The sequence below is a fragment of the Leptosomus discolor genome, chromosome 3 (assembly GCF_034619465.1).
Source record: "Leptosomus discolor isolate bLepDis1 chromosome 3, bLepDis1.hap2, whole genome shotgun sequence".
NCBI lineage: Eukaryota > Metazoa > Chordata > Aves > Leptosomiformes > Leptosomidae > Leptosomus > Leptosomus discolor.
In genome coordinates, this window is record NC_141393.1 from 5,945,499 (window position 1) to 5,972,168 (window position 26,670).

General features: G+C 41.2%; 2 protein-coding genes across 10 annotated transcripts in view; one reads left to right on the plus strand and one right to left on the minus strand.

The window, feature by feature from the left end:
- On the minus strand, positions 1–8,166 carry TIMM9 (translocase of inner mitochondrial membrane 9). 9 transcript variants are annotated; one of them, XM_086462251.1, is made up of 5 exons: positions 8,130–8,166; positions 3,588–3,651; positions 3,142–3,237; positions 2,587–2,763; positions 1–396 (listed from the first exon to the last, which is right to left on the minus strand). In XM_086462251.1, the coding sequence occupies exons 2-5, from the start codon at positions 3,624–3,626 to the stop codon at positions 262–264; spliced, it is 447 nt and encodes a 148-aa protein (XP_086318377.1). In that variant the 5' UTR covers positions 3,627–3,651; positions 8,130–8,166; the 3' UTR covers positions 1–261. The 9 variants fall into 9 exon arrangements, 8 of the variants coding, with proteins under 8 accessions (XP_086318377.1, XP_086318374.1, XP_086318375.1 ...); XM_086462248.1 differs by having other exon boundaries at positions 3,588–3,656; XM_086462249.1 differs by lacking the exon at positions 8,130–8,166 and adding an exon at positions 4,593–4,764 and having other exon boundaries at positions 3,588–3,656.
- Positions 8,167–8,617: 451 nt separating this feature from the next.
- The window catches only part of KIAA0586 (KIAA0586 ortholog), a 72,578-nt gene continuing 54,525 nt past the window's right edge, over positions 8,618–26,670 (plus strand). Inside the window, exons 1-16 of the mRNA XM_086463377.1 lie at positions 8,618–8,837; positions 9,036–9,104; positions 10,855–10,934; positions 12,039–12,108; positions 13,363–13,429; positions 14,105–14,282; positions 14,692–14,925; positions 15,471–15,642; positions 16,162–16,329; positions 17,361–17,481; positions 18,349–18,493; positions 19,963–20,004; positions 21,447–21,673; positions 22,626–22,698; positions 23,020–23,280; positions 23,709–23,883. Of these exons, the coding sequence (XP_086319503.1) occupies positions 8,618–8,837; positions 9,036–9,104; positions 10,855–10,934; positions 12,039–12,108; positions 13,363–13,429; positions 14,105–14,282; positions 14,692–14,925; positions 15,471–15,642; positions 16,162–16,329; positions 17,361–17,481; positions 18,349–18,493; positions 19,963–20,004; positions 21,447–21,673; positions 22,626–22,698; positions 23,020–23,280; positions 23,709–23,883 (2,302 nt within the window). The remainder of the gene's footprint in view (positions 8,838–9,035; positions 9,105–10,854; positions 10,935–12,038; positions 12,109–13,362; positions 13,430–14,104; positions 14,283–14,691; positions 14,926–15,470; positions 15,643–16,161; positions 16,330–17,360; positions 17,482–18,348; positions 18,494–19,962; positions 20,005–21,446; positions 21,674–22,625; positions 22,699–23,019; positions 23,281–23,708; positions 23,884–26,670) is intronic.

The following is a 26,670-nucleotide window of genomic DNA, read 5'->3' on the forward strand; positions in this document are numbered from 1 at the left end:
CATACCAGTCTGTGGGCCCTGCAAAAGTCTGTATCAATATTACTCCACTGTAGAGTGAAAAGGACCTCAGAAACAGACTCCATTGCCAGTCCACCATGACTAACTTCTTCTTTAACCCTTCATGGTTTCCACTGTCTGAACAGCATCTAGAACTCTCTTCTGAGTTGCCAAACATACATCCCGACAGTAGCAAATCCAAAACGTGTTCTTGCCCGGTGAACACTGGCACTGCTTGAAAAGTCTTGAAGAGAGTGCTCTGGTCTAACGAGGCTGGCCAAGCAGTCCTGCTTTAGCTGCCAGAGCTTCGTTCTGCTGAATATGGTACTCCTGAAACCTCATGGAGATCCTTTGTGTCATTTTTAAATACTTCTGTAGGCAGTGGTCTGAGCAAGTCATCTAGAGAAAGCAGGAAACAGAAGGCTTCAAACAGTAATTAAAACACTTCCCGACACAGGACCCAAAATATAATCACATACAGGGCTAAGTGATGAGGTGACTACATCTCACATTCGGCGTTAAGCCTCAAGGTGAGGGCCTAACTGCGCACAGCCTCTCTGTGCAGCGGAAAATGTGAAGCTTAGTTTTTGAGGGATGTCTGAAACATCTTTTTAATATTCATTCTCATACGAAATTCTTCATGGAAAACCTCTCCAATCGAGGACATAGTACCATTTCATCCTTGGGCTCGTCTTGTGAAATTGATGTATATAAAGCATTTTATTTTGCAAGAAATACTGTATCTATGAAATTAATATCTTTTTAATTCTGTTTACAAACACATACTATTTTTGACAGCCAAATATGGTCTGTGTGCTAGCTCAGCTTAACCTTTTTTTTGACCTTGTTCCTATTAGTTCTGTCTTCTTATACCCGCTTCCTTAACCTTCACAAAAGGAACCAGAGCACCATCTGAAGTTCCATCAGTAAACTGGACAGGGAAAGAAATACCAGGGCTTATTCCACCCATGCTACTATTTTTGAAATTTAGAGGTTTGGTTTTTTTTTAAGTGTAGAGAAAGAGTTACCAGAGTATTTCTGAGCAACGGTTCTACCAATTGGATATCCTGTGTCATGGTTCTAAACCTTGCTACCACTGTAAAAGTTAACAAATATAGACAGAAAAGGAAGATGACCACTTTGCACGATTACTAGAACACCAGAAATTGTTTTCATTCTGCTCAGTATACAGGGATGTGAAAAGCAGAGGGGCTGAAGAACAACAAGACAAAACCCCCATGCAGCTACGCACACCACCCACCCTTCTCTCTCCTTGACCTGGCATCAGCTACAGCAAAACCTGTTAAGCAGGAGTTAAGCCTGACTAGGAAACAAACTCTGGAACTACCCCAAGCCACTTCTCCCAGAGGGTGTGGTATTTGTCATAGGTGCCCAGGGAAGTCTGGACTTGCCGTGCAGAAAGAGGTCAGAAGCTGGTTTGGTTTTTTTTTTTCAAATGTAGACTCTCAAAGGAGATTGATTCATGGAGGTATTGCTTATTTAATAAGAAACTACAGCTTTAAATAGGAACATAGGAATTTCCATACCAGATCAGACCAGTGGTCCAGCTAGACCAGTGTCCTGTTTCCAGCAGGGGCGAGAGCCAGATGCTCCGCAAGAAACCCCATAATGGATAATTATGGGCAAAACTTCCCATAAGAAAGTTTCTTCCTAGCCTCCATTGTTACAGATGGCTCCTGTACTGCCGGACACGGCCCCTTTGCAGATCACAGAAGCAAAACAAAACAAAAACAAACACAAAACAAAAGATCAGAATCTAAGAATATTTTTTGTATCGAAATAATCTTAATTCCCCTCCAATACACATTCTTTGGTTTTGGATCCCGGGTCTTCAAGGAAAGACTATATGAAATGTTATTTTAGAAGAAATTCTATGAAACATTATTTTAAAAGAAAACACCTTGGGTAGCAGAAGAAAGAAGTATAATCCTCTACTGGGAATCAAATACCATCCCAGAAGGGTAAAGAGGCTGCACCGCTAACACTCCCGTCAGGTCTGTTAACTGACACTCCTTGTATCGTTCAAACAATTCAAAAACGAGTCGGTAAAAGACAGTAACGAGACCTTATCCAGAACAATTCTGACCTCCTGTAGTCAATAAGAATTCCACTAAAGCAGATGCAGAGAAGATCAAGGAAACAAGGAATCCGCCTTGGGAAGCTAAGAGAGCTTTGTTTAGCGCAGTAAATCAAAATCTGAAAGGAGACATGATTCTTGCCTGCACTGAGGAGTTAAACTCCAAGGAGGCAGAAAATGCTCAAAACTAATGGTTAGTTTAAAGCTTTAGGTTTTTTATTCCCTGCCAGCAGAGTCAAGCAACGGTTATTAGACTTTTAACCAACATTATGAGATTCTGAAACAGCCTCTCAACAGGAGAGGACAGGCGAAAAACCACGCAACTAATCTTATCGAGAGCTTAATCTTTTTTGCAGATGACTACATGGATGGAGCTCCCTGCAATGCAGAGAAGTGGATTTAACAGCCAAAGCTCTGGAGGCCTGTGTTTCTGTGAGTCACTGCAACGCAGGAACGTGGGTAGGTAAACAAGTATTTCAGTAGGATTCTACCTTCAAAGAACAAGATGCCGGCTGTAGGTGGGCAACTTCCACGTCCATAAAGATACGATCCATCAGAAGTTGAGATACAAGAACCTCCACTGGTAGCTCAGAGAATGAAATACACAGAATTGCAATAAGCAGCCAACACTCGAGTGAGACTGGGAAGATTCCCTCTGTGTGTACGTACTGAAAAGACAACAATGACAAAACCTGAGGAGGTCCTAGCGCATAGTTTGTCTGTAGCTGATGATGATCTAACACATCAAAAGCGCTTAGCTTGCTTTGGTTGGTTGGTTTCTTTTCGTGAACAGACTGCTAGGGTGCAAAGCAGTATTTGTCATCGCTTTTGGATGTGTTTGGAGAAGCAAAACTACAGACAAGCTATTTCTTCCATTAACTCACTTCCTTTCTCACTTGGAAGCTACGTGCCAGACACCTATACTCCGCTAAAGACTGCTACCTAGCTTTTTAGCTAGTTGAAAGATCAAAACTTTCTAAGTTGCTTCTGAAAGTTGAGTGCTGCACAGTAATTCTACCAAAGGGTCATTAAAAGCATTTACCTACCTCTTCTGGTTTAACCTCTCTGCTAGTGAAATCCTTTATGCAATCCAGGAAGCAGTTTTCTGTAAGTTTATTGTACGTTCCAAGAAACTCCTTGAACTATAAATGAAAATTGAACAGACAATGAGTATTAAAAAAATTCTACATTAATTTTTCTTACAAGCAGCTGCACGGGCCATCTGGGGATAGTAACATTTAAAGGACAAGTCACTGGAAAAATTTGCTATCAGTCAAGAAGACGGCAGCACCAAATGCTGCTAGGACTCAAAATCAGATACTGTACTGTGGCTGTCAATGGTCAAATGTTTAAATTCTGGTTGCTACAGAACTAGTCTTAACTCAGATGATAACCAAACTTTTTGTCCTTCTCCACGCCCTACACCTTTTACTCTGTGTGACAAAGTAATACAAGATCTCCAAAGCCACCACTCATGAATGCAGCATCTTACCTGCTTGATCTGATCAGATTCCGATATTTGTCCAGCCATATTCTACCACCTGTGATTCAGTCACCTATTCTGGAGATAAAAGTCGAGTTTCACAAAAAAGCATACATATGAACTGCAACATTCTACAACAGAATGGAATTCTATACGTTCTTGAAGTGTGTCTAAATCCAACTTTGCAAGCAAACTTCAAGCCATCCACTTGAAGGGAAGTTACCTATTTGAAAAATAGTCCGTTAAAAGAACATCCAAGATAATTCCAGGTATGAAACCTTCCCAGATCCACCTGTTAATTGCTGTCCTTTAAACACTTTTTAAGCATTTCAAACAGTTAAAGTGACTTTTTTAAAAAAAATGGTATTTTATAAACGCTTTCAAACTTACAAAGTAAAACTAGGGCAGGAGTGGGGGGAGAAGCAAGCAGTAACATTTTCTAGCCTTACAGTTTACAGTGACCTTAGATGGCATCTGTAAAAACAGTAAGGAAAAGAGGCAAGTATAAAATGGTAGCCACCCTGAATAGATGCAGCATCAGGGAAGACAATGTTTGGTTTCTATGTAGCTGCATTCTCACCAAACACTTAAACTAGAGCAACTGTTCTGTCCCTTGAAAATAGTGAAATAAACACAAGAAAACATAAAAGAATGAAGCAACCTTAAAGGGAGAGAAACAAAGAAAAAGGAAAGAATGAACAGCCGTGGATCCAAGAATTTAAGCAAGCATCCTCAAAGAAGACTCACATCCCTAATCCAACATGGCAAGCAAGCTAAGGCTTGAAAGCATCCCTGCAGGTTTCCTAGAAGAATACTGAAAGCTAATCTTCCTTTTCCATTGATTTACATATTATGTAAGACCTATCACAGATGATAATGCGAGCCAATATTACACATTGACAAGAACAAGATCCTTCAGTTTAATTGACATCAACTTGTGGAAGAAAAATTCACACTTAAGTGCAACAGCCTTGTGAAAAGAGTTCATTTAGCCCTTCAGCGAGGGCTACTTACAGTTAATCTTGTATCACGCTTTGCCAAATTTTGAGCGAAACATTGGTGTTTTAGAAAGCCTAAACTATTCCAGTCTCTCGGCAGGGGGAAGGGAGAGGGTAAGCAAGCCTTCTGAACAAGAACAAAAAGACATTAGTAATTATTTCTACAACAGAAAGAAAACCAAGCAACTAAAAATAGCACTACGGAGCTCCCGTCAGGACGCACTCTCCCTGCACCCCCTCCCAGCAGCAGAGCGATTACAACATCTGCCTCACTTTATCACTACCCAGGAAGCCACTTCAGGGACTGGGGGCAAAGAGCACGTAGGATTCTTGGACTGAAGATGCATACCCCCACGAGCACGAATTCCTCATGGGCAGACAGGTCGCAGGTTACTCTTAAGGAGAGCCTCCAGGATACGGTTGCTCAGAAGGAACAAGGCGTTGCTGGGGTTAAGGTAAACCTCTAATTTGTTTTAGGAGAAGCAGACGTGACTGTCATCTGGGGCAATAACTAGCAAAAATGGATGGCAACTCCATCCTCTCATCTCTCAGCCGGTTAGAAGAAAAATCAGGGACGACTCTATCAAGCCAGTTTATGTAGATTAAACAGTTAGAAATCGCAGGGAACAGGAAAGACTTTTGTCCTCTCCCCAGCACAGAAAGCTCAAAGCTTCAACTGGCAGTGCCATTTTCTCACACTCCATATTGGTTCATTACGCTGGCTTATAACAAACCTGATCTTTTGTTCTTCTGTGACCGGTTTGGCAAGCTTGAAATGACAGATTTACTGAACGGTGGTTCCACAAAGCTTTTACACTCGCAGGTAACAGCTCCAATTTAAATCGGCACAATGGCACCAGCTGATTTTAAGTGCCTGAAGCACTTGTCCCTCTACAGGTATTTTACACTTTCCACACAGCAGGCAGTGAAATTACATGGCTCTACTGCACCTCTTCAGTAGCTATGAATTACGGTCAGTTGCCTTAACATCTAAAAACGCGCTACCTAACCGTTCCCAGCAATGTGCCTATCTGGTTTATTCTTGAAGTCTGTTAAATGTATCATTTCAAGGTTTCCTGTTGTTTGCCCCTTTCCCTCCAGCCTGTGAAACAAGCAAAAAAAAAAAAAAAAAGTGATGAAAGAGCCAATTACAGGGCTTGGCACCTCGACTAACACACCACAGAGCTGCTTACAGAGCTGCTCCAACAACTCCAGCGTGCTTCAGGTTTAAACCCACACAGCCTGGATTACTTTCCTCTGGGCTAAATATGATTTGAAAATTCAGCACTGCACTTTTAAACAGGTCACGCTGAAGGAAGCAGAAACCTCCAAATAAACCTCTGCAACGAGGACCACATGGTCTGGATGTGCTGGTTGAAAGCAGCAACAGCTGCGAAGTCTCCCTTCTCAAAGGGGCCTGGAGCTCTTCCAAGTATCTTTTGATGTTGCAAAGAGACATTCTTTTAAGATAAGCCTCTCTGAGCAAAATTAGCAGTTAAGCATAACCTGAGGTTTTGCTAGCCCATAGCACAATGGGGTTTCCATCCTCTTCCCAAAGATAACAAAGGCTTTACCCTGTTCAAACCTGCCTCTATGCAAGACCCCTCCCAGCTCTCAGCTCTGTTTTAGAATCTGGAAAATGCCTCCAGTATTTCCTTCTGCTGTGGCTGCCACTCCCACTGCCATGGAAACACGAAATCACTATGAAGTGACAGCTTTTATAAAAAAGGTAAAGCTTGTTTATTCAATAAAAGCAGTGATTAGGTTAAGGATTCCTAGCTAACCTCGGCCAATCATCTATCCGTTTCCATGGCAGCAAGAACAGAAGCCAGAACTACAGAGGTCAGAACTCTCCTAAAACTCCTCAAAACTTCCCCAGCTGTATCTCCAGACCTTCAGAAGCAGAAGGCTCATGAACGTAACTCCTAAGCGCTAATAACTGGCACAGAGCTTTTGATTATTATTACAGTACTGCTGGGTGGCTGAAAACCCTGCCTCCATTCAACAGCCCCGAGCTCTTACAGGTGAGGCATGCACTGTAAAATACAGCAAGGTTTTTTTTTTTTTCCCCTAATCTTGCATCATCAGTATCCTTTCCCATGGAAACTAAACAAACCCTGTGTTTTGGGGTATTTTCCCCAACCTTTTTGCAAGGAGCTACATTTTATTGCAGGAGGGGCCTGTGGAAAGACACAATAAATCCATCACACCTGTTATCCTGCTTAACAGTCAGAGTTAGGTGTAGGTATGACCTACTCTATCCATCCAAGGCTGTAGTAGCTTTTTTAAACCTTCACTTCCACTTGTACACACAGAACACCACGCAAGCGTTTCTGCATGTGTGTGAAAGGGACCAAAAAAAGAATAAAAATATCAAGTCAAAGAAATGTGTCAAAATAAAGCACCCACAGCCTGTAGAAAAAGCTTTTTTTTTTTTTTAATCGTTGAGAATTACTAGGCTAGCACTTGATTGACATGAGATTAAAAAAAATTTCATTGATTTTAAAAGCTCTCTTACTGAATCTAATCAAACGACAAATACCTATGAAACCAGCAGGCTAAACTAAACACGTAAAATTCAGGGCAAGAGACAATTTAACACTAAACTCCGGTGCTCTGTGCCTGAGCAACCCTCCGTCCTGCACCGGCCTTGCTGGGAGGGCAGAGCCCGCTCTCCCCCATACCCAGAGTGGGTCCAGCCGCTTTCCTTCAGACTGGTGCCTGCAGCGGGGTTACACAAAGGTTTTCCTTCACACACTACAGTCAGCCTTCAGAAGCACATGGTGAGATGAGAGAGGGCCTAGTCAGAAGGTGGCTGGATAATAAGATACTGTTATAGTTGTTATAATTCATGATCTCATGGCTGTGGGCTAGACCCTGCCCTGAAGAGGACAACGGTGGAAAAGGTCTTCTAACGCCAAAGGCAAACAAACATAGCAAGTCTGAAATCAGACACCCCGAGAGCCTCTTTCAGCAGACTGAGCACACACAAGGGCATCCGTCCTGGGAGAAAATACATGATTTTTTCATAAGTGGTTTCCTCTTTAGGTTCGATAAGGCCTGGCTAATACTTGTGACCCAGTAAGAGCAAAACCTGAGCTGGAGGTAAAACAGTTTCACCTTGATTTTTTTTTTTTTATTGGTGGGTTTTGGGTTTTTTTGTTTGTTTGTTTGTTTTTGGTTTTTTTTTTAAATACATCCTTCAGTTCTTGCTTCCAAGGGCACCTTGAGTTTCTTTGCCGAGGGAGGCACCCGCTAAGCCAAACCCCAACCCACCAGGCCCAGCGCCCGCCGGGCCGGTGCAGCGCGCCCCTTCCTCTCCTCCCGAGCGGAGGAAGAGACGCGCCGGCACCAGGAAAACGCCCGAAAAGGGACGGGATTTCCTTCACCCGCGGCCCCTTTCTCGCCCCTCCTGCCCTGTCTCGCCGCCCGCCCCACCTCTCCCGGTAACGACCGCACCTGACGGCCCGCCCCGGCCTGCCGCAGCCCCACACCACCGCAGGGCCTGCCCGGTCCGTCCCTCCCTCCCTCCCGGAGCGCCACCCGCACTCACCCGCACCACCACGAGCCCGGACCGCGCGGGAGAGGCCGCCCCGGCCGCACCAGGCCCACCGGCCCCGCCGATTCGCCACGCGGCGAATCAGCCACCACCGACTTACCGGCAGCTTCGCTCTCCTCCCCGGGGCGCAGCGCTCTTACCTGCCCCCCCCGCTGCCCTTCCGGGAGGGGGCGGGGCTCGGGAGCGGGTTTCCTTCCGGACACTATTGAGGAGCGGACCCCGCGCAGGCGTGGGGGAGCGCGGGCCGGCGCTGTTGCCATGGCGGCCGGCGCTTCCGGTGTGGGTGGCGGGGAAGACCGGACCGGGGTTCTCCGTCCGTCAGGCCGCCGGGGCGGGCAGGGGTAGGAACCGTTCCCCGGAGTCCTCAGGCCGCTCTCCCTTTGCGGGGGCGGCTGCTGCCGTAGCGCCCGGCCGGCGGGGTCGGCCTCGGTGTCAGGGCGCTGCTTTCGGCCTCCCCTGGGGAGCTGCGCGATGAGAGCCTCATGGAGGCGGAAAGCAGCCTCAGCCAGGACTCCCTGGCCAGTCTCACGGCGGGGGACGTGCTCGTTCACTTCACTGGTGTCCACAGGGAGAAGCCGGTGGACGCTGTGACAGGAGCTGGTGGCCGTAAGAAGAAAGTGACGATCGCTGTCAAGAAGCTGCGTGAAGGGGTTTCTCCCAGCCAGGCAGCTGATGCGGGAGAAGGAGCCCCCCGCCTGCCCGCGGCCCCGCCAGGAGGAGCCCCCCGCCTGCCCCCGGCCCCGCCAGGAGGAGCCCCCCGCCTGCCCCCGGCCCCGTCAGGAGGAGCCCCCCGCCTGCCCGCGGCCCCGCCAGGAGGAGCCCCCCGCCTGCCCCCGGCCCCGCCAGGAGGAACCCCCCGCCTGCCCCCGGCCCCGTCAGGAGGAGCCCCCCGCCTGTCCCCGGCCCCGCCAGCCGCCAGGACTCCGTGCGGGGGGGTAACCCAGCCCCCCCCCCGCGGCGCAGCACCAGGTGCGTGATTTACTGGGAGGGTTCAGTTTGGTTTAAGGTAAAATTGGTGTGTAGTGTTTTCAGTCACGTAGCAGTTTTAGAATGAAGGAATTTTTGTATTCTGGTCCTGTAAATACCAGAGCTTGTCCTAAAGTTGCGTGTGTGTGTTTGTTTGTTTTCCCAGACTTTTTTGAACGTTTTGGACATGAAAAGTGACTTGTGCAGGGTGGGATGGTCAGAGCTCGGTTAACAGAACTCCAGTCTTCTTTCCATGTTCCTAGTCCAATTAAATTGGGCAGTTACCGTCTTTATCAGAAAAATCATGGCTGTCATTGTGCCATTTCACAAATACACTAGGCAGGAAGGTTTTAGGGAGCAAGTTAACAGGAGTGATACCTTTCGGGTCTGTCACCATTTTTAATGCAGTTTATAGCTCCTCTTTTTAGACACCATGTGTATCTCTTAATTTTTATGCTCGGACTGTAGTCAGCAAATCTGTGCCTAACAGAATATTGCTCCTGCCGACAGCTCTGAGAAGTCCCAATATTTGGGCCTTCTTTGTGTTTTCATGGAATTCTGTGAATTATTTGTGGTTTTATACTGGAAGAGAAATGAAAAGTCTTTTAAATGCTTCTCTTTTTCTGCTTCTTTAAAGCTGTTTTTTTTTTTTTTTTCTGGAGGGGTTGAGCTAGGCGATGTTCAAGCTATAGCTGTACAGGCTTGCTTTTTTAAAGAAGGGTTTATGGGACACTTGAAAAGTAATAAATATTGAATGTTGGAAAGTCATGCAGCTCTAGTCTTTCTCAATTTGTGGAGGTTTTGCAGGCTTTTTGGAACAATGTGAGTTTCAGAGCTGGTCAGTTAAACAACTATTCAAAACCTCTTAGGAAAAACCCCAAGTTTCCCAGGTATCTACCATAACTTTAAATTTTACTTGTTAAAATTATTTCTTTACCTTTGTAGTCTTGGAAAACAAACCAAACCTACCCCTCCTAAACCCCACCTGCTTGACACAAGCAACATATAGTGGTCAACTGCCTGTACCAATGAAGCTCACATAGATGAGTAAACAAAATGAAAAAATAAATTGCATCCTTTTCTGTAACTTTTAAGAAAACCCTATTTGTAGTAGTATTAAGTAAATTTTTAAGTCTTTTTTTTAATAGAATGACACTGAGGTGATGTACCGTGTAGTCTTCAAATTCCAAACTGTCACAGTCTGTGCTACTTACCTAGTCGGATAGAATATTCATTTTGTTTCTTTAAAATACATGTCAGTTACAGTCTTTGGAGTTTGGGGAAGGGCCTTTAGTCTTTTGGAGGGTCAAGTTTCAAACAGCTTCCGAAGGTGTTATTTTTAGAGTTAGGAAGACATATTATTCTCTGACATAATTAGAATGTGTACGGTCCTCAAGTGTCCTCCTTCTGTAGGAAATGTCATATAATTTTGATTATTTCTCTAGACAAGTAACTTTCGATATCCCTGTGATCTTTAGATTTGAATTTGAGCTAGACATTGGCCCTGTTTTTAGATGCTCCATTTTTCAGTGACTTTTTCATACGTTGTAGAACAAGTCTATAATCCAGGCTCACAGAATTTGTTACTGTTGGTAAGCTTCGGCTGATGGCTGTGGCCATTGGGTTATGAAAGTCATTATGTTTAGATATTCAAAGATACAGGGAGAGGAAATGTTGAGCTTTGGGTTGGTCAAGGTTTACTGAAAATGCGTAGCGAATCATTATGACCACAGTAAAACAGCTTTTATTTTAGGAGTCCCAAGTACTAAAGGACGTCCAGAACATCTTCTTTCAGTAGAAAAGTCTACAGAGCCCGTGTTTTTGTCGCAAATGGTAAGAAAAGTTACTGTTGCTTCCTGCAATCCCAGAGAACAGCATTTTTCTCAAAAAGTTGTAGTTTCTGTAACAGCACAGGAAATCTTTCCCTCAGCTTCTGCTCAGTAGCTGTGCAGCTGATTTCCTCTTTGAGTTGCTGCTAACGTGATATTAATGCTGAAGTGTTCGGTGGGGCTTTGTTTGCTGTACTGCTGCCTGCTGCATTATTAATACCAAGGCTTGTTTTTTAAATTTCAGTGTAATTGTTTCTTCGAAAAGACAGTTACACGTGGCACAACGTTTGTTAAAAACACTAAAATTTTTGTAGATTTTTTTTTTTTCTCTTCATCGTAGATAGTGAAATGGACATTAGTCTATATGGAACTCTTTAATACTTACAGTTAAAAGACTTATTTCCTCTTGATTTGTTTGTTGTGCCTTACATGGAGTGGGAACTTGTCTCTAGGGCATCCACCTGGTGATGAGCGTGCACGAGGATGAAGTAACTTAGGCTGCGAAAGGATCGCAGCGCTGTCTCTGCATGGCTCAAAGTAGACCTGGTGAGCTGGGCAGAAGTCTCAGAAGCATGGTGAAGTACTCCACCGTCTCAAATAAAGTTAAGGAAGAGATTTTTACCTTCCTAACTTGCCTTTATGACTCATCATATGACAGTCGTGTTGGTTATTCATGTGAAGTGGACTTCAAGAAACTTGAGCTCTGTCCCTTCAGTTCCACGGTCGGTGTTATGAGTGCTTCATTCCCTGTGTACGGGTAGTCCTGAATTGTTTGAGGTTAGCAACGTGTATGAAAAACATAGGTAGTTTCACTGCTGCTCCTTTGGCCATAAATGAGGAGAATATACTGAATCAACACTTAGAGTATATACTTTTCATTTGAATTGTATTTCTAGGCTTTTTATCCCTAAAACGTCATGTGAGTTCTTGACTAAAAAGCCCAGACGTTCTGTGGCGGAGATCTTAATGGGTGTGTTTTGTTCCAAGACCTTGTGTTGGTGTGTGGAGATGTTTACATTTGAGTGTTCAGCAATTCCATCCGCTTCTAAAATTGTGGCCACTGATACCAGAGGCTTCGATTGTATGCTTTTCTGCTCTTGTTCTGCAGGATTATCCTAGAGAAGCTGCAGTGCAAGAAGATGCTTCACTGCTTCTGGAAGATAGCGGAAGACCTAAAGGTAGGACACATCGATGTGCTGCTTCAGCCCCCTTTTCTGTAAGAATACTGATTAATTAGAGGAAAAAGGGACCTTTAATTTTATCTTTGATGTTTTTCTTCAGTATGGAAACTTTTGAGTGAAAATAGTCAAAGGTTCCTTTGATAAGAAAGTTATAATTGTAATTTACATTCTTAAATTTTGCAGCTCTTACCTCAGTCCTGCTGGCATTGCACTAGTTATGTAGATCTTGTGATTAACGGAGAGGGACTTCTGCCAGTGCACCAGAACGCTGAGATTCCTTTTGCTAATCAAACTATTCATGTCTCTGCATAGAGAATTTAGCCAGGAGACCTTGTTCGGATGCACTTCCCTGTTGTGACTAATTGTACTACAAATGCATATTTTCCTGCAAGCAACTTACACCATAAAAAGATATTTTTAATCCTTAAGGATCATAGAAATCACATTGTCAATGCCTTTAACTTCTGAATCTGCCAGTCAGTTTCAATCAGATTTGGGGAAGTGAGGACTTTTTACAGAAAATACTCTTCTGTGGGTTTCTGGGATGTCTGTGGCTGTGTAGAGGGAAGAAACACAAATCAATACCCCACGCTGAAGGCCAAAAATCAATACTTTTCTTTCCTCTTTTACTCTCACCGAGGCAGCAGCTGGCTGGCTTATCAGCACGTGTGTACTAGCCGTGTGTGATCGGCAGTAGAGAAACACCGAACCTGCCACAACTTGGGTTGTTACCTCTGCCCAGCAAAGGGTGGATGAGGGAGAGCCTGCAACCCTTTTAGCATAATTTAAAGCTATTAAGAAAATCTGTTGTAAGTTATGATGGCTGCAGGGAAATATTTGTGTCACAGTTCTATTTTTTTTAATTACATTTGTTTTCAAGTTAGAATTTTCAGGAGTTTATTGAACGGGTTGTCTGAGCTCAAGTTACCATTTATATGGCATTTTTCCCCAAATTTTTTGAAGGTGAGGTATTGTCACTTTCACAGCATACTGAAATAGATGTTATTGATACCAACATTCAATACTATGTAAAGTTGTGTTGAATGTAACCTACTCTTACTCTCATCATGATTTAAGCCTGCTGCTTAGTGAAGAGAAACGGTTTGTTACTGCAATAGATAACGTGATTTTGTGCAGATTCTTTGCAGCAAAATTGTGCATGTAGTTGAAATAACGCTTCCTGTCTGCCTCTAAAATAGAGGCTTTGTGTCAGTTAACTCAACAAAGTGTATTTTATGTCCTTCCCCACAGATGATGTTTTTATTTCTCAATACGCTACTGGCCAGAAAGAGGCTTTGAGAGCAGCATTAAAGCAGAGGTAAGTATGTGCTGGTGTTAGTGTCTCAGCTGTTCTGATTCTCTACAGATACACTGTTATATTACTTTTTAAATGTCTGCCAAAATGCGTAGCTGGTAAGGCAAGAGTATTCTTTATTGTCTCTGTTAGTATTCTGTTTCTGTCTATGAAGGTGTTTTCAGTTTATTTTGTCATTCAGAGCTCACTGGAGTATCTTGTTTATTTTGAGTATTTTTGGTAAGGCCTTTAGACTATTTGAATTCATGAATTAATGATACAAGAGTCAGGCAAGATCTGCTCTCATAGATAATTCATTTCATGCCAAACCCATATATTATTTTTAAAGACAAATAAGGACACGTGCTGTTAATTCAGAGGCTGGAAATCCTGAAGATCAGAAATTTAGTTGGACTTTACTACTAATACATTGAAATTTACAAAATACAGGCTGTAAAGATATTCTTTGTTGCGGTTGCATTCATCACAGGGAAATGCCTTTTACATTAGAATCTGTAGCATAATCCTGAGAAATTTCTCGTGCCATGCCAAAAGATGGGACTAAAATTGTTTCTTAGGTCTCAAGAGCTTCAAGGAGAAATATGAGTAGTGATATCAATGCTACCTGTGGGAAATCATTTGCTTGGAGGGGACCTGCAGAAAACAAAGCTATTTACAGGCACCTGGTTATGTTTATAGAACTCAAAATGCACCTGTACTGAAGGAGGTGAAGGTACAGCTCTTGGGAAATGCCTCCGCAGAAAAAAAGGACAGTGTTGGTCATGACACCAGGTCAGCACACCCGGAAGTTGGTTCCGCGACAGCCATCGCAGCAGCCACCGCTGCTGCCATTGCTACTACAGCTCCGCTTCTTAAGGTGAGTTGGTTGTGGTGACGTTAGTTCTTTGTCCACTTCAAATGGTAGAAGTTCTAAGGAAGCCTGAAATGGTGGTAGTAAAGCCAGAGAGACTGCATGTGCCTGCTTATGGTTTTCTGCGTGTCAGTCATCTCAGGCTGACATACCAGAGAGAACTCCTTTGCGTTTGGCTAAATGGGCAAATGGACAGAGACCGTTTGATTTGTCTTCTAGAAGAATTTCATGGTGTTGCTAAACCACCAAACGTTAGGGGTAACTATTATTTTAGTTGTTTTATTTGTGCCTTTTGGGAAGCAAATCATTCCATGATGGTGGGCAGGGTGTTTTGTTCTCTTCATGCTTGCACATCTTTTGCAGTGAGGTTATTTCCCTTCCTTTTTTTTTCTTTTTTTTTTTTCCTCTCTTGCAGGTTCAAAATGATTTGGAAGCAAAAGTTAACTCAGTTTCAGCATTACTTCATAAACTGCAGGAGACAGACAGGCAACTGCAGCGTGTTGCTGAACGGCAAACAAATATGAAGACTCAACACGAGATGTCCCGCTGTCACGAAAGAGTCAGTGAGCTCGAAAAACAAGTGAATGCTTTCATGCTGCAACGGATTCAGCATCTGGAAAAGTTACAGGAGCAGCAAATGAGTTTTCAGGTATCTAAGTAACAATGCAGAAGATTTAGCTTAATGATTTCTTCTGTATCTCAGTGTTAATGTTATAATAATTTGCATTATATCTTAGTGTTAGGAAGAAAAATCCATGGCCAGCACATGAGCGTAGAGCTTTTTGGGAAAAGTTTCGTTTCTGGTTCTGTCCCAGGTGTCTGCTCCCCTCCTCCCTCTAATTTTTGTGTCTCTGGAAACTAAATGCAGAAATTGTGAAATGTTCACATTCCTACTAAGAAATTGGTTTAGACCTTTGTTAATTGAGGAAACTTTCATTTTATAAGTAGCTAGCCAGATTAAAAATCTAAGAACAGTTATAAATAGTTTTTTCAGAGGGTCCTCTGTGCTTTTGGAAAGGCAGAATAACGTCCGAGCATGTCTGTATTCCGAGGTGGTTGTAAAAGACTTTTCTCTCATCTAGCCTGTCAAAATCTGTTTGCTGCGGTTACATGGCAAGTAGTCAGGCTTAGAGTTTTGCTTGGGGAAACAAACTAATGCACGTGTCAGAAACACTTTGTGGTTTTGTCTCTCAGTCTCATCTCGTTAGCTCTGCAGTCAGCGCGGGCGGCTCGCAGCGAGTTCACCTGCCTTCCGCCGATCTCGTGGCAAAGCAATCTGAGAAGCCAGACCAGCCATCGCTCACTGACGGCTTCGTGTCTTCCTGTCAGAGGGGTTTATTTCCTACCGGTGGGGCACCTGCCCACGGTGAGGACAAATTCTTAGTATCTTTCTTCCAGTGTTAGTTTTGCATTAATTTTGTTTCTATTAATACTGGATTGTATGTCACGTCAGTAATGTGTGAATGTAAATGTCAACATTTCTTCTGTATAATGTGGTTTATTGCCTAATATACTGTATAACATATACCACATATTCTGAAAATGTTCACATTTAAAGTGAGAGTTTTGTATTCGCTAAGTGCTTAGTCTGCATCAAGAGAGGCCTGGACCTATTTTTATTTAATATTTAATTTACTGAGAAGTGATCTGTGTGGAAGCTTGTAATGAGCTAATTCATAGTACAGGTGGGGGTTTTTTTGATCCCTTTATAATAGCACTTGGAAGTACAAAATTTTCTTCCTGTTTACTTTTTTAACTAGTTCTGTAATGTTTTGTATTTTTGTGAAAAAATCATAATGTTGTGGGGTTTTTTTTTTCTAGATTTCTTTTTCTATGAAGAGAATCGTTAACATTTAAATAACTTTACATTTTTTCTTCCCTGAAGCATATTCAAGCCAACTTCAAAGTCATGGGATTCATACACAAAAATCTCCTCTAAAGACACCTGTGCCTCGGAGATATGTTCCAGAACCTGTATCAAAAAACGTGAAAATCTCGAAGAAAGAAAACTCTGTAACAGAGAAGGAAAATATTCCCAAATCCACAAGTGAAGGTATTGTGAGCAAGACACTCCTGTCCTCTGCTGGCGTGAATAGTATGGCCTGGGGATTACTTTGTGTGGTCCTCGCTTATTCTGAGCTGTTGGGTTGCTGGCACTTAAATAGATATATTCAGAATATATGAAAGTACGTTTGGGACGGGTCCGTTTTGTGAATAAGTCACTAACTCTTCATGAACTAAACACTTAGTGACCGCACTGATCTAACCTGTAGCGTCTCCTTGTGATTGCTCACTGAAGTGTTTTCTCAGGTGAAAAATCAAATGAGCAGTGTCAGGTTTAAGGAAGGTTATGTAGGATGATGTAAAGCTTGGGAGCTGCTCAAGAACTTTGTCGTTATCATTGGTTCAATTGGAAGTTTTTTTTCCCTAAAGCTTGAATCCACAGGGTCTGTGGGCTCCTGTGAAGAAAACAGCGCGTGTAAAGCAAGTATGAAGCAGTTTTCTTTTATTGATCGGTTTAGTGGCACAAAACTCAGTTTTGAACAGAAAAATCAAAAAATAAATAATCTTTTTTTAGGTAGTTGTGTTTAGAATTGTTTGAGGATCTGAGATTGAGGAAGAACATTTAAAAGATCCAGCCATTGCACTTTAACATCGTGGACAAAGTGCCTGTTTGTGTCTTTATCAGATCCTTCTCAGACTCCTGCTTCTATCTCTCTTTTACAAAGCTGTCACATACTCCTGTTGTTCCGTGGGTCCAGGAATAAATGAAACGAGACAAAGGAAGAAGAACAAATCTGTGACGTTATGGCCAGAATGTTTCTCTGTGTCTCAGTTAGTTGCCATCACGGTTTCATTCATCCATTTTCTGACTTTGCTAATGTAAAGCAGCCATAGTAAGATAGATTAGTGTGAGTGGTTTTATGTGACTTGTTTTATCTGAAGTAAATCTGTATTTTAAAATTAGTTTTGCTGTCCTTGGTGATTATTATATAATGGTGAAATAGCTGGAAAGGAAAAGAAAGTATTAAATATGTTGAACAAACTGAACAGTAAATGTAACTTTCTTATTTTCTGCCTTAGGTGAAGGGAGACTTCTTGAACATGTTCTGAATTCTCAAGAAATGCCACTGATGCAGATGGAGCCTTCTGAGAAGGCAGCATTAAAGAGTAATAAAATGAACTGGCATTCAGAGAGAGACGGGTAAATAAACGTAACAATCCAAAATTGAGGAAGATTTTTTTGTTTGTTTTAGTGAAATGGAGAATTAGGTATTGATAGTGTAATAAAGTCACTGCAGTGGTCCTTGAGTCAGCCAAAGCTGTGTTTGCAGTACGACGCTGGAGCGCTGGTATTTCTGTGCCACTTTTGCATTTCTGTGGTATTGAAGGTAGATGCAGGTTGGTTGCTAAGGACAGTCTGTAACACCTTTCTCAGAGGTCAGTGGGTGTCCCTTGGAGTGCTCTTCTGTCTTCTGAGTATGTTTCTTCTGTTGTAGCAGCTTGGAGAGTAAGTGTCAGGAAGCCAGCTGCCTTGTGCTTAAGTGGAATTGCCGTTGGCAGTGAGACTCCGAGGTGCCTGCTGATGGGAGCTGTGTGAGGACGCTCTGTTGGGAAGGAGCAGCAGCCACCTAATGATTTCTAAGCTTTAGAGTGGGTGAGGAAATGTTCTTGGCCACCCAGTGTGAAACGTATTTTCCTCAGGCAGTAATTTGATGTCATAATTTCACTAACGTAATGAGAAACAGCTACATATGTACTGTCTTATTTATGATAGTATGGACAAAAATGTTAATTGGTTTGAATGGAAATGTATCCGAAGTTTAAATGTTGCTCTATTAGATCTGAGTTTTAGATGTAGTTTCACTGTTCAAAATACAAGGATACAGCTCAAGGTGTTGAGCTCAAGCTCAACAGAGAAAACCCAATAACAGGTGAAAAAGCAAATTCCACTTTATATAAAGGTTTGACATTCTTGCACTTTAAATTCATGCTCAGTTTCACAGTGGCCTCTTTCTTGGGCCACGTGAGGAGCCATGAGACTTTTAATCAAGAGTGTTTCTCCCATCAGGCGTACCGCTTTGCCTACAGACTCATTCCCTGCTTTTGAAAGCTCCTTTCAAAATTGCAGTTCGATTGAGAAAACGGTGAAAAAAGCAGATGATTTACTTCAAGATCTTGGCCAGCTGAGAAGACAAATGCATGACATGCTGCAGGTAAAGTCCACGTTATAAGAACGACCAAGAGTTTGAATAAAGGGAATAAATAATGTGGAGAAAAACGTAGGGGTCTGGTATCAGTAAAAGGGTTGCCCTCGCTTGTACAGTTGTAGAAAGACTGGCATTTGTTTACAGTTACTTTAAATATTGCAGTCTTCGTATGTGGAAGGGCTCAGTAATGTCTCAGTGAATGTGCAATGGACTAGACTGTAGGGGCTCTTGCTGCCATTCTACCAAACATAAAACAGGTTAAAAAAGTGGTTTATATATTTGTTTTGAGGTTTCTGATATTTTCAGTGCCCGTTTGGTGACTCTCTTCCTGTGACACTAGAGCTACAGAGCTGATGCAGCATTCCCATTTGGGAAAGAGCAATGTTCTATTTATCTGCAGTCAACTTTAAGGATGACTTAAGCTGTTTCCTTTCTCATTTTGCCATTTCTTTTTGTAAAAAGTGCTGTTTCCAAAGAATTGCCTGGCATACATCATTGTTTTGTTTCTCATGGTAGTGATTTTCTGCCTTTGGTGCTAGATTATTTCCGTGCTGGCAATATGTAACTTGTGTCTGGCTTTTGACAACTGAGGCTTTTATCTGTTAACCTGGTTCCATGTGGAAGCAAGGCACACCTGATCATTTAGCCTGTCTGCTGAGGTCCTCTCTGTTCCTGTAAATATAAATGGTGGGAAAGAAGAAAGACTTTAAATATCCACGGGTTTGTGGATTGGCTTGGAACATAATAGATTTGATTCTGTTGGTTAGTTTCTGTGGTTGAAGGTTTCAGCTTGCATATTTCCTTAAAAATACTGTGTATTATGTGACAGTTATTTCTTGCTGTATCTTTAGAAAACGTAGCTTCATCTGCCATGTCTTATAGTGTAGCTGCTGCATTGTTTCATAGATTTTTGTAAGATATTAATGGATTGCATGTTTAACTGTAAAAGAACCGATGCCACGTGCCTCGATTACGTTGCAAATATTTTCTTACCACTATTGCTGAAAACTTACATTGAATAACATACCTTAGTGTGGGCAGCACAGAACAGGAGAGGAAGGGAGAAGGAATGGCAGGTGAGAAAGACACAGCTGACGTGAATGGGTTCAAGCATCTTCTTTCTTATGAAAAAGGTCAATAGGAAGACAGAGATGATGACTTCAGCAAATGCAGAGTTGAGTCTGTTCGATATTTAGCTATTGATTTCTCGTTATGGAGGGAGATGTAGAGTGAGGAAATAAATGCTTGGGGTAAACGACTGCCAGCTTTGTGGCATACGAGCCAGTGAATTAACTGGGGTAGGCTGCGATGGAACAGAAGGTGGTGCTCTAATCCAAAAGACGCGCGCAGGGAGGTTTCGTGGTTCACAAGGAGTTCATTGCGCCCGTTTAAATTCATCAAATATTTACTCTAGATTTTACCTTGACAGAACTGTCTTTACGTAAGTTTCAACAGCTCTTCTTCTGTCTTTTTAGGAAGCAAATTCATGGAAATCAGACATGAATGATCTTATTAAGGTATACCTTGAATTTTTATGTTTTGGATTTTTTAAATACTGTAATACTGAAACAGATTTGAATATGCTTGCGATAACACTACAGTAATTACTGCATACCTGTATTTTTTCTAAAAATGTTGCTATTACGTACAGATTGGATTACTCAAAGTAAGATTTAACTTATTCTTTGACTTCTCTTATTCAGTCTTGGTGAACTACCTTCAGAGAATAAAATAAATGTCAGGCAGAAAGCTGCTGTCTCAAATGGACGTAGTGTAGACTGCTGATATAATTGCCATTTCATGATCTGGGTCTAACTGGCAAGTCTACATCTTTTACCGATTAAAAATATATCTGTATTTATTACATTTTCTCACACATTTCACCTGTCTTATTGAGCTAGTATTTGTCAAAAAGTTTACTTTTAAAATTAAAACCTGTATAAAATTGGTAAATAATTTGGTATATTGTCCTTTTCTCACCAGGCAAAACCAAGATCTTGGGATCAGTGTGGTGCTCTCTGTTTCGTTACGTCCATTGTGCTTTGGCAGTGCACCTCTTAGAACTTAAACTTGTGTTTAATTCTGATTTGATAAAAAAAAGAGTAGCCTGATTTGTGATCGGTGGTCTTTTTCTCCTCATTCAGTTGATGATTTCAGAGTCTACTCAAAGTTTGGATATTTTGTTTTTATTTTGGGGTTCCTTTTACTTTATGTGCATTTATCGCTTTTTCAATTTTTTTTTTTTTTTTTTCATTTTCTTTCTGGAAAACAAAGCACTCTGCTTGGGGACCTCTGGGTTTTACCAGGAGTGTGAGAATGCATGTGAGAACTGAAGCTGTATGGGCCCTTGTTTCATGTGTACTTGCGTCCCTGCCTTTTGTACTTAGCAGCTAATATATGCTCGATTTTTATCTCTGTTAAGAGGGTTCTGCAGAGTAAAAGGCTAATAGTTGCTTCATTGTTTCTGATGAAAAGTAAAAATCAGCGGAAGGGGAAGAGGATCATGGTGCTTTTGAAGGGTTTATTTTATTGGTGTTAAACCTAAAGTATATTGCTTGGTGTTTCTTGGGACAGATTGATGCCAAATGAGGGCATATATTTAGAGGATTTTGGTTTTTATTAGGCTGTTAATTATACTATTACATGGAGAGATTTGCATGTGATACTTCATGTATCTAATTGCCATCTTTTCACATGCTGATTAGCCTCATTAGCATCGCTTCTCCTGCTTTACATCATTTTGCATTTGAGAGCTTTTGGATGTCTTTCCGTTTGCTTGACTTTTAAATGTATTTGCACGATACTGAATGTTCTTGAGTAACTGATGATAGTACACAAGGATGGCATTTCATAGGATGGGCATTGATGTGCTAGTAGATCAACAGGAATTCTGATCAGCGGGTAGAAAACTGAAATTACAGTCCCTGATTAAAAGCTAGAGGCTCTGTTTCAATTTTAGTCAAAAAAGCCTGCTGTTGCATCTGATCTTCCTGAACATCGTCTGCTCCAGAAACCATCCATCCTTCAAAATGTTCAAGTGCCAAAATCTATACTGAGGGATGCTGAAAGGATTTTGAGAGGTGTTCAAAACAATAAAAAAGTTCTTGAAGAAAATTTGGAAGCTGTTATTCGCGCAAAAGATGGAGATGCCATGTATACTTTTATTAACGCCTTGACCGCAAACAGGTTAGACCCTATAAATCACTGCTTTGGGTGACTGCTCATTGTATGTGCTCCCCTTTTATCACCTCTCTTTCACGTGCATTGAAGAACTAGTGCACTTCCCTGCAAAAAGTATTTACTGACTTTTCTCAGCAATCGTTAGATGATTCTCTTGAACTTCAAATGTTTTTTGACCCTTCTGATGTGAACGGAATTTTTTGACAGGTACCTGTTGCTTCTTGGTAAATCTGAATTCTGAAACATTTGCCATCTGGACAAACTGCCCTGCTGTTATGTCAAGGGGGCATTTAACTTTTGTAGACAAACTTGCATTAATAGGAAAATTAAAGAGTAATTTCCTCATTCGGAACGGAAGAGGCTTCGAAAGCCTGTAAATGGTACAGAATTAGTCATCCTGCAGCAGATCTTTGGCTCGTGAACTTGTGCTTCGTTAGTTGTGTTAAATACTCTTGCTTGAATTGTAATGAAAGTTTTCCTATTAAAATACAACTTAATCTTACATTTTCCTGAGGAAGGTAACTATTCTCTTCATGTAAAGGTTTTTTTCAGGCATGATACCTGCTCTCATTATCTTTTAGAGGAGGTAGTTATTTTTGCCATCTGCTTTTTGCCTTTGGAGTTGAAATATTTTTGTGGCCTTGTTTTGTCAGTTCTTGATCAAAGTGGGAACTGACACATGGCAGCCACTTATTTGTAGATATTTGTGATGATGTTGGTACATACCAGTGGGGGCTGGGGTGGGGTTTGCAGGTGGCATTGTGTAAGAACGGGTGTAGGTTTAGGAAATTCGGATAGTCTGTGCTTAGTCCCTTTTGGAGACCGTAGCAGTGCGTAATCTTACCGTCTGTGTTCTGGGTTTCTTTTTTTATGGTGTTTATAGGTCACTGCTTTCCCAGGAACAAATCTGTGCCATTTGAGACGCGCTGATCTAAAATAGCTCTTTCTTCTCTTTCAGGGATGCATTGGAAGAGACTCGTATCAGAAAGACTGTGGACGAGTGGATTAAGGCAATCAGTGTAGAAATCCAGGTATGGCTGGAAAAAATGAGTTCAGGTTTATTGCATTGTATTTTTCCACCTTACATTATTCTTTCATGTCAGTAGTTAAACATCATTCACTCACAACTCGAAAACATAAGAAAACTGCTTATTATTCCTAGCATGTAGTATGCTGTAATAAAATATTTGCCTTTATTTCAAAACTTCAGTTGCTTAATGAAAACGACTGGTCGCCGTTGCTGGCTAACATGAAAAACAGGCCATTTCTCAGAACTTCAAAGTTTTCCACAGACTCTCCTGATAGCCTTGAAGATAAAATATCCCTTTATTACGTTTATGTTTTATCTTTAGGCTGAAATGGCAAGAACTGATTCAGAACAAGTGAAATATGATCAAAAGGTCCCATGGATCAAGAGCGCCCAAAACATCAAGGCTCTGAAGACCAATAAAGAAATTAAAGCAAAAACTCAAAAAATCCAAGGATGCTCGACAAAGAAGCCTTTATCTGCAGCTAAGCCGTTGCAGAAGCAAGCAGAAGATAACACAAGCAAACAGAGGCTTAGAACTTACTTTTCTTCTGAAAGTTTGCAGAGGAAAGAAAAAAGGGCAGCTGTGAGTTCCGAGTAGTTGGTTTCTATTTTGGTAACGACTGCTGTGCTTTAGGTTGCAGTAGTCATGTGAAAAATTGTCTGTGTGTGTAACTAATAATTTGGAATGAAAGTGATAGCCCCGTCCTGCGGATTTCTGTTGTCAGAATGTTGTTTGCCTGTGCTGCAGAAGCCTAAGCTGAGCGTGTGTAACGCTGTGGAATTCGTCGTGGTGTTACCAGTTTGTCTTACCCAGCACCTGCTGCTTCATTCAGCTGTTCGTGAGCTTCTTGTATGTCTCCTGTATGTGTGAGTTTGCGTGTGTCCTTGCAATTTATACTGTTTGTTGCAGCACTTCTTACTTTTTTTTCCTCTACGCTTTTGCAACACTACTGATGTGTTCAAATTTTCACATATGAAGAATTGTAAACTACTTTTTTTTGTGCATATCAGGGACCTGTAGATGGAAGTGCAGTGGTACCAAACGAAGAGTATCTGTATCAAGTTTATGGGAAACCAATTTACCAGGGCCATCGTAGCACGCTTAAAAAAGCACCATATCTGAGATTCAACTCTCCCTCTCCCAAATCTAAACTTCAAAGACCCAAGGTGGTAGAGTGTGTTAGAGGTAAGTAATTCTTTGATGTGAACAAGATGTTCTTTCCCGGTTTTTCTATTAGGTATTCCTTGTATAAATGAAACTATTCAATCGTAATTTACCTGCTCTTCAGTTTAAAGCTTAAGCAACTGCAGTAGGCTTCCTAGAGAGGTGGTCAGTGCCCCATGCTTGTCAGTGTTTAAGAGGTGTTTGTACAATGCTCTTAATAATATGCTTTGACTTTTGGTCAGCCCTGAAATGGTCAGGCAGTTGGACTAGGTGATTGTTTTAGGTCCCTTCCAAATGAAATATTCTGTTCTAAAAGGTGGTGTTTTCAAAACTAAAAAGTACTAGTAGGTTTTCAGATTTGTTTAGTGTGTATCTCGCTTATTTTAGATTGTAGATTAATACTTATTTATAAATTTAATAAACATATTAATATATATTTATTGTTGCTCAAGTCTTGAAGAGTTGAATTACTGGAGGTAATGACAGAAGCACCTGAGAGCTGTGTGTTGAAAAACTAACTCAGCTTTTGATGAAGGTTATTGAGAGATGCATTCTTTGTGTCAGGCTTATCCAGTCATGTAATTTAAATGATTCGTTCATTCAGAGTTAGGAAATCTACTGAGATTTGAAAAATTAAGAAAGCCTGATGTATCATTTCCCACTTCTAATACATTAATTGAAAGATGAAAATTTAAATTCATGGGTGTGAAGATGACATCTATTAAGTTGAAAATATTGAAAGACATGTTAATCAGCAGCATTAGTTAAGTTCTCTAAATGCAGATAACTTCTTTTGTTAGTCAGGGTTACAAGTGGGGTATAACTACCTTTTCTACTAGCTTGTTAAGGTTATTTAATTGATTCATAAAGTTTATTAGTTGATTAATAGTAAATTTCAGTAGTCAAAGTCTAAGGATCAGAAGATTCTAATTCTCAAACCTATTAAAAATGTGTAAAAATAATAAAAAAGTGAAACTATATGATATCTGACAGAGGTAAGTGTAGATAAACTTGATCTTGCATTAGTAGAAAGTAATGTTTTAATTTGATCTGGTTTATTTCCTAGTTATCTTTTCAAAACTTAGCTGATTCTTAACACAGAAGCTAAGATTGATCTTTAACTGATAAGTTAGAAAAGCTAATGTGTATCATCTTCTCACTTCAGGAAAGAGTGAGCAAATTACATGATAAAAGATAATGATGGAGAGAAAGAGTGTGTCAAGAGTAAGAGGCAGTTAAAGTGACAGTGGGCACAATCGAGTTAATAGGATGAGCATCAATGGAAAAATATTAGTTGGCTTCCCACTACGCTTCTTGCACTTACGCTGTGGTTACTCATGCAGGGAAACTGTACTTGATGCAGTCTTAGCTGCCATGTTTAAAAAATGGTGTCTGAGTTTTTATTATAGCTGTCAAAATACTATATTCTGTATGAAATTTAAGAGATTAGCACGAGAAGGCAGTCACTTGATGAGACCATGTTTTTAGGCCATTAAAATGTGTGGTATAAAGCATATATATGTCTCTGGAGACAAGCACTGATGTGTTTTTTTTGTTTGGGATTTTTTTATGATGTATTTCCACAGTGGCAAATCCTCAAAATGGTACAAGAATCTCTTGTTAAGCTTAGCGTAGCCTTTATGCCATTTCCTGGCGCTTTTCTTACCTGTGTTCTGGAGCTCAGGTGTGATCCATGAAGAAGTGTTATTGGCAGAAAGTATTTGCAATTCTCATAACCCTCTTGGAAATGGTGGGTTATCATGCTGGCAAAAATCTAGAAGACTTTTCAGAACTTACTTTGTTTTTTTAAAAGGTGAGAACTTAGTATATGAAAACTGCTAGTCTTGCTGCTTAAATGTTTTATTTGACCCCTCTTGAAATGCTTCTTCTTTTTGTGAAAAATGCTGGTATACTCATTTGAAAGACCAGCATGATAAATCACTCTTTTTGACTACTGGCTATGCTGCACACTTGTAATTTAGTTTATTCTGCACAGATTTTTTTGAATAAAATGTGTGCTAGTAAGCACTTAATGTAGGAATAACAGTGGTACAGTAACCACTAAGATTTGGATTGAGAACAGACACTTCTTTGAAAATATTTAATCAGCAGTTCTGCTTTTGCTGAGTCCTAAATGGCATTTTTCTTCTATATTTATTGGGCTCTTGTCCTTTATAGAAGGTCACAACCTTTCCACGGAGGCCAAGTTCATCATTTCAGAAACAATACCTTGTAAAGAGGCAGAAAAAGTGCCCCCCCCCCCCCCGCAATTATAATAAGTAGGTCATTTGATCATTTGATACTGCCAGTTTTCTACCAGTAATGTGTTTAATTCAGTAGCGTCAGTGACATGTAAAGGTGCAGGTTGCATGCAGTTGTAAGGAGCTGCTCCGGCGCTTGAGCTCGTTTTCTGTTGGAGGCGGATAGAAACGCAAGAGAAAACTGCAAACTGGATCCGTGCTACCTTCAATCTTCCAGAACTCCTGCGTGTGACAAATACAGTTTAAAAGCTATTTGCTTGAAAACAGAATGAACTCTGGATAGCCTTTACCCAAAGTGATTCTCTTCCAAGTCATTAAGTCATAGTGCAGCCATAAAGCAACATGTGGGTTTGCAGTAGTAAAGCTGCCATAGAATTTGTTTCTCCATTTCACATCAGACTGCAGTTACAGAAAGTTATGGTTTTGTCTCTACTGTGACAGTAAATAAAATAAGACATGTATTCTGACCTAAGGGGAGAAAGGAAGGATATGGAATATTTTTGCATGTCACTTACAAGAATAGCACTCCAGTTAGTATGTGTCCTAT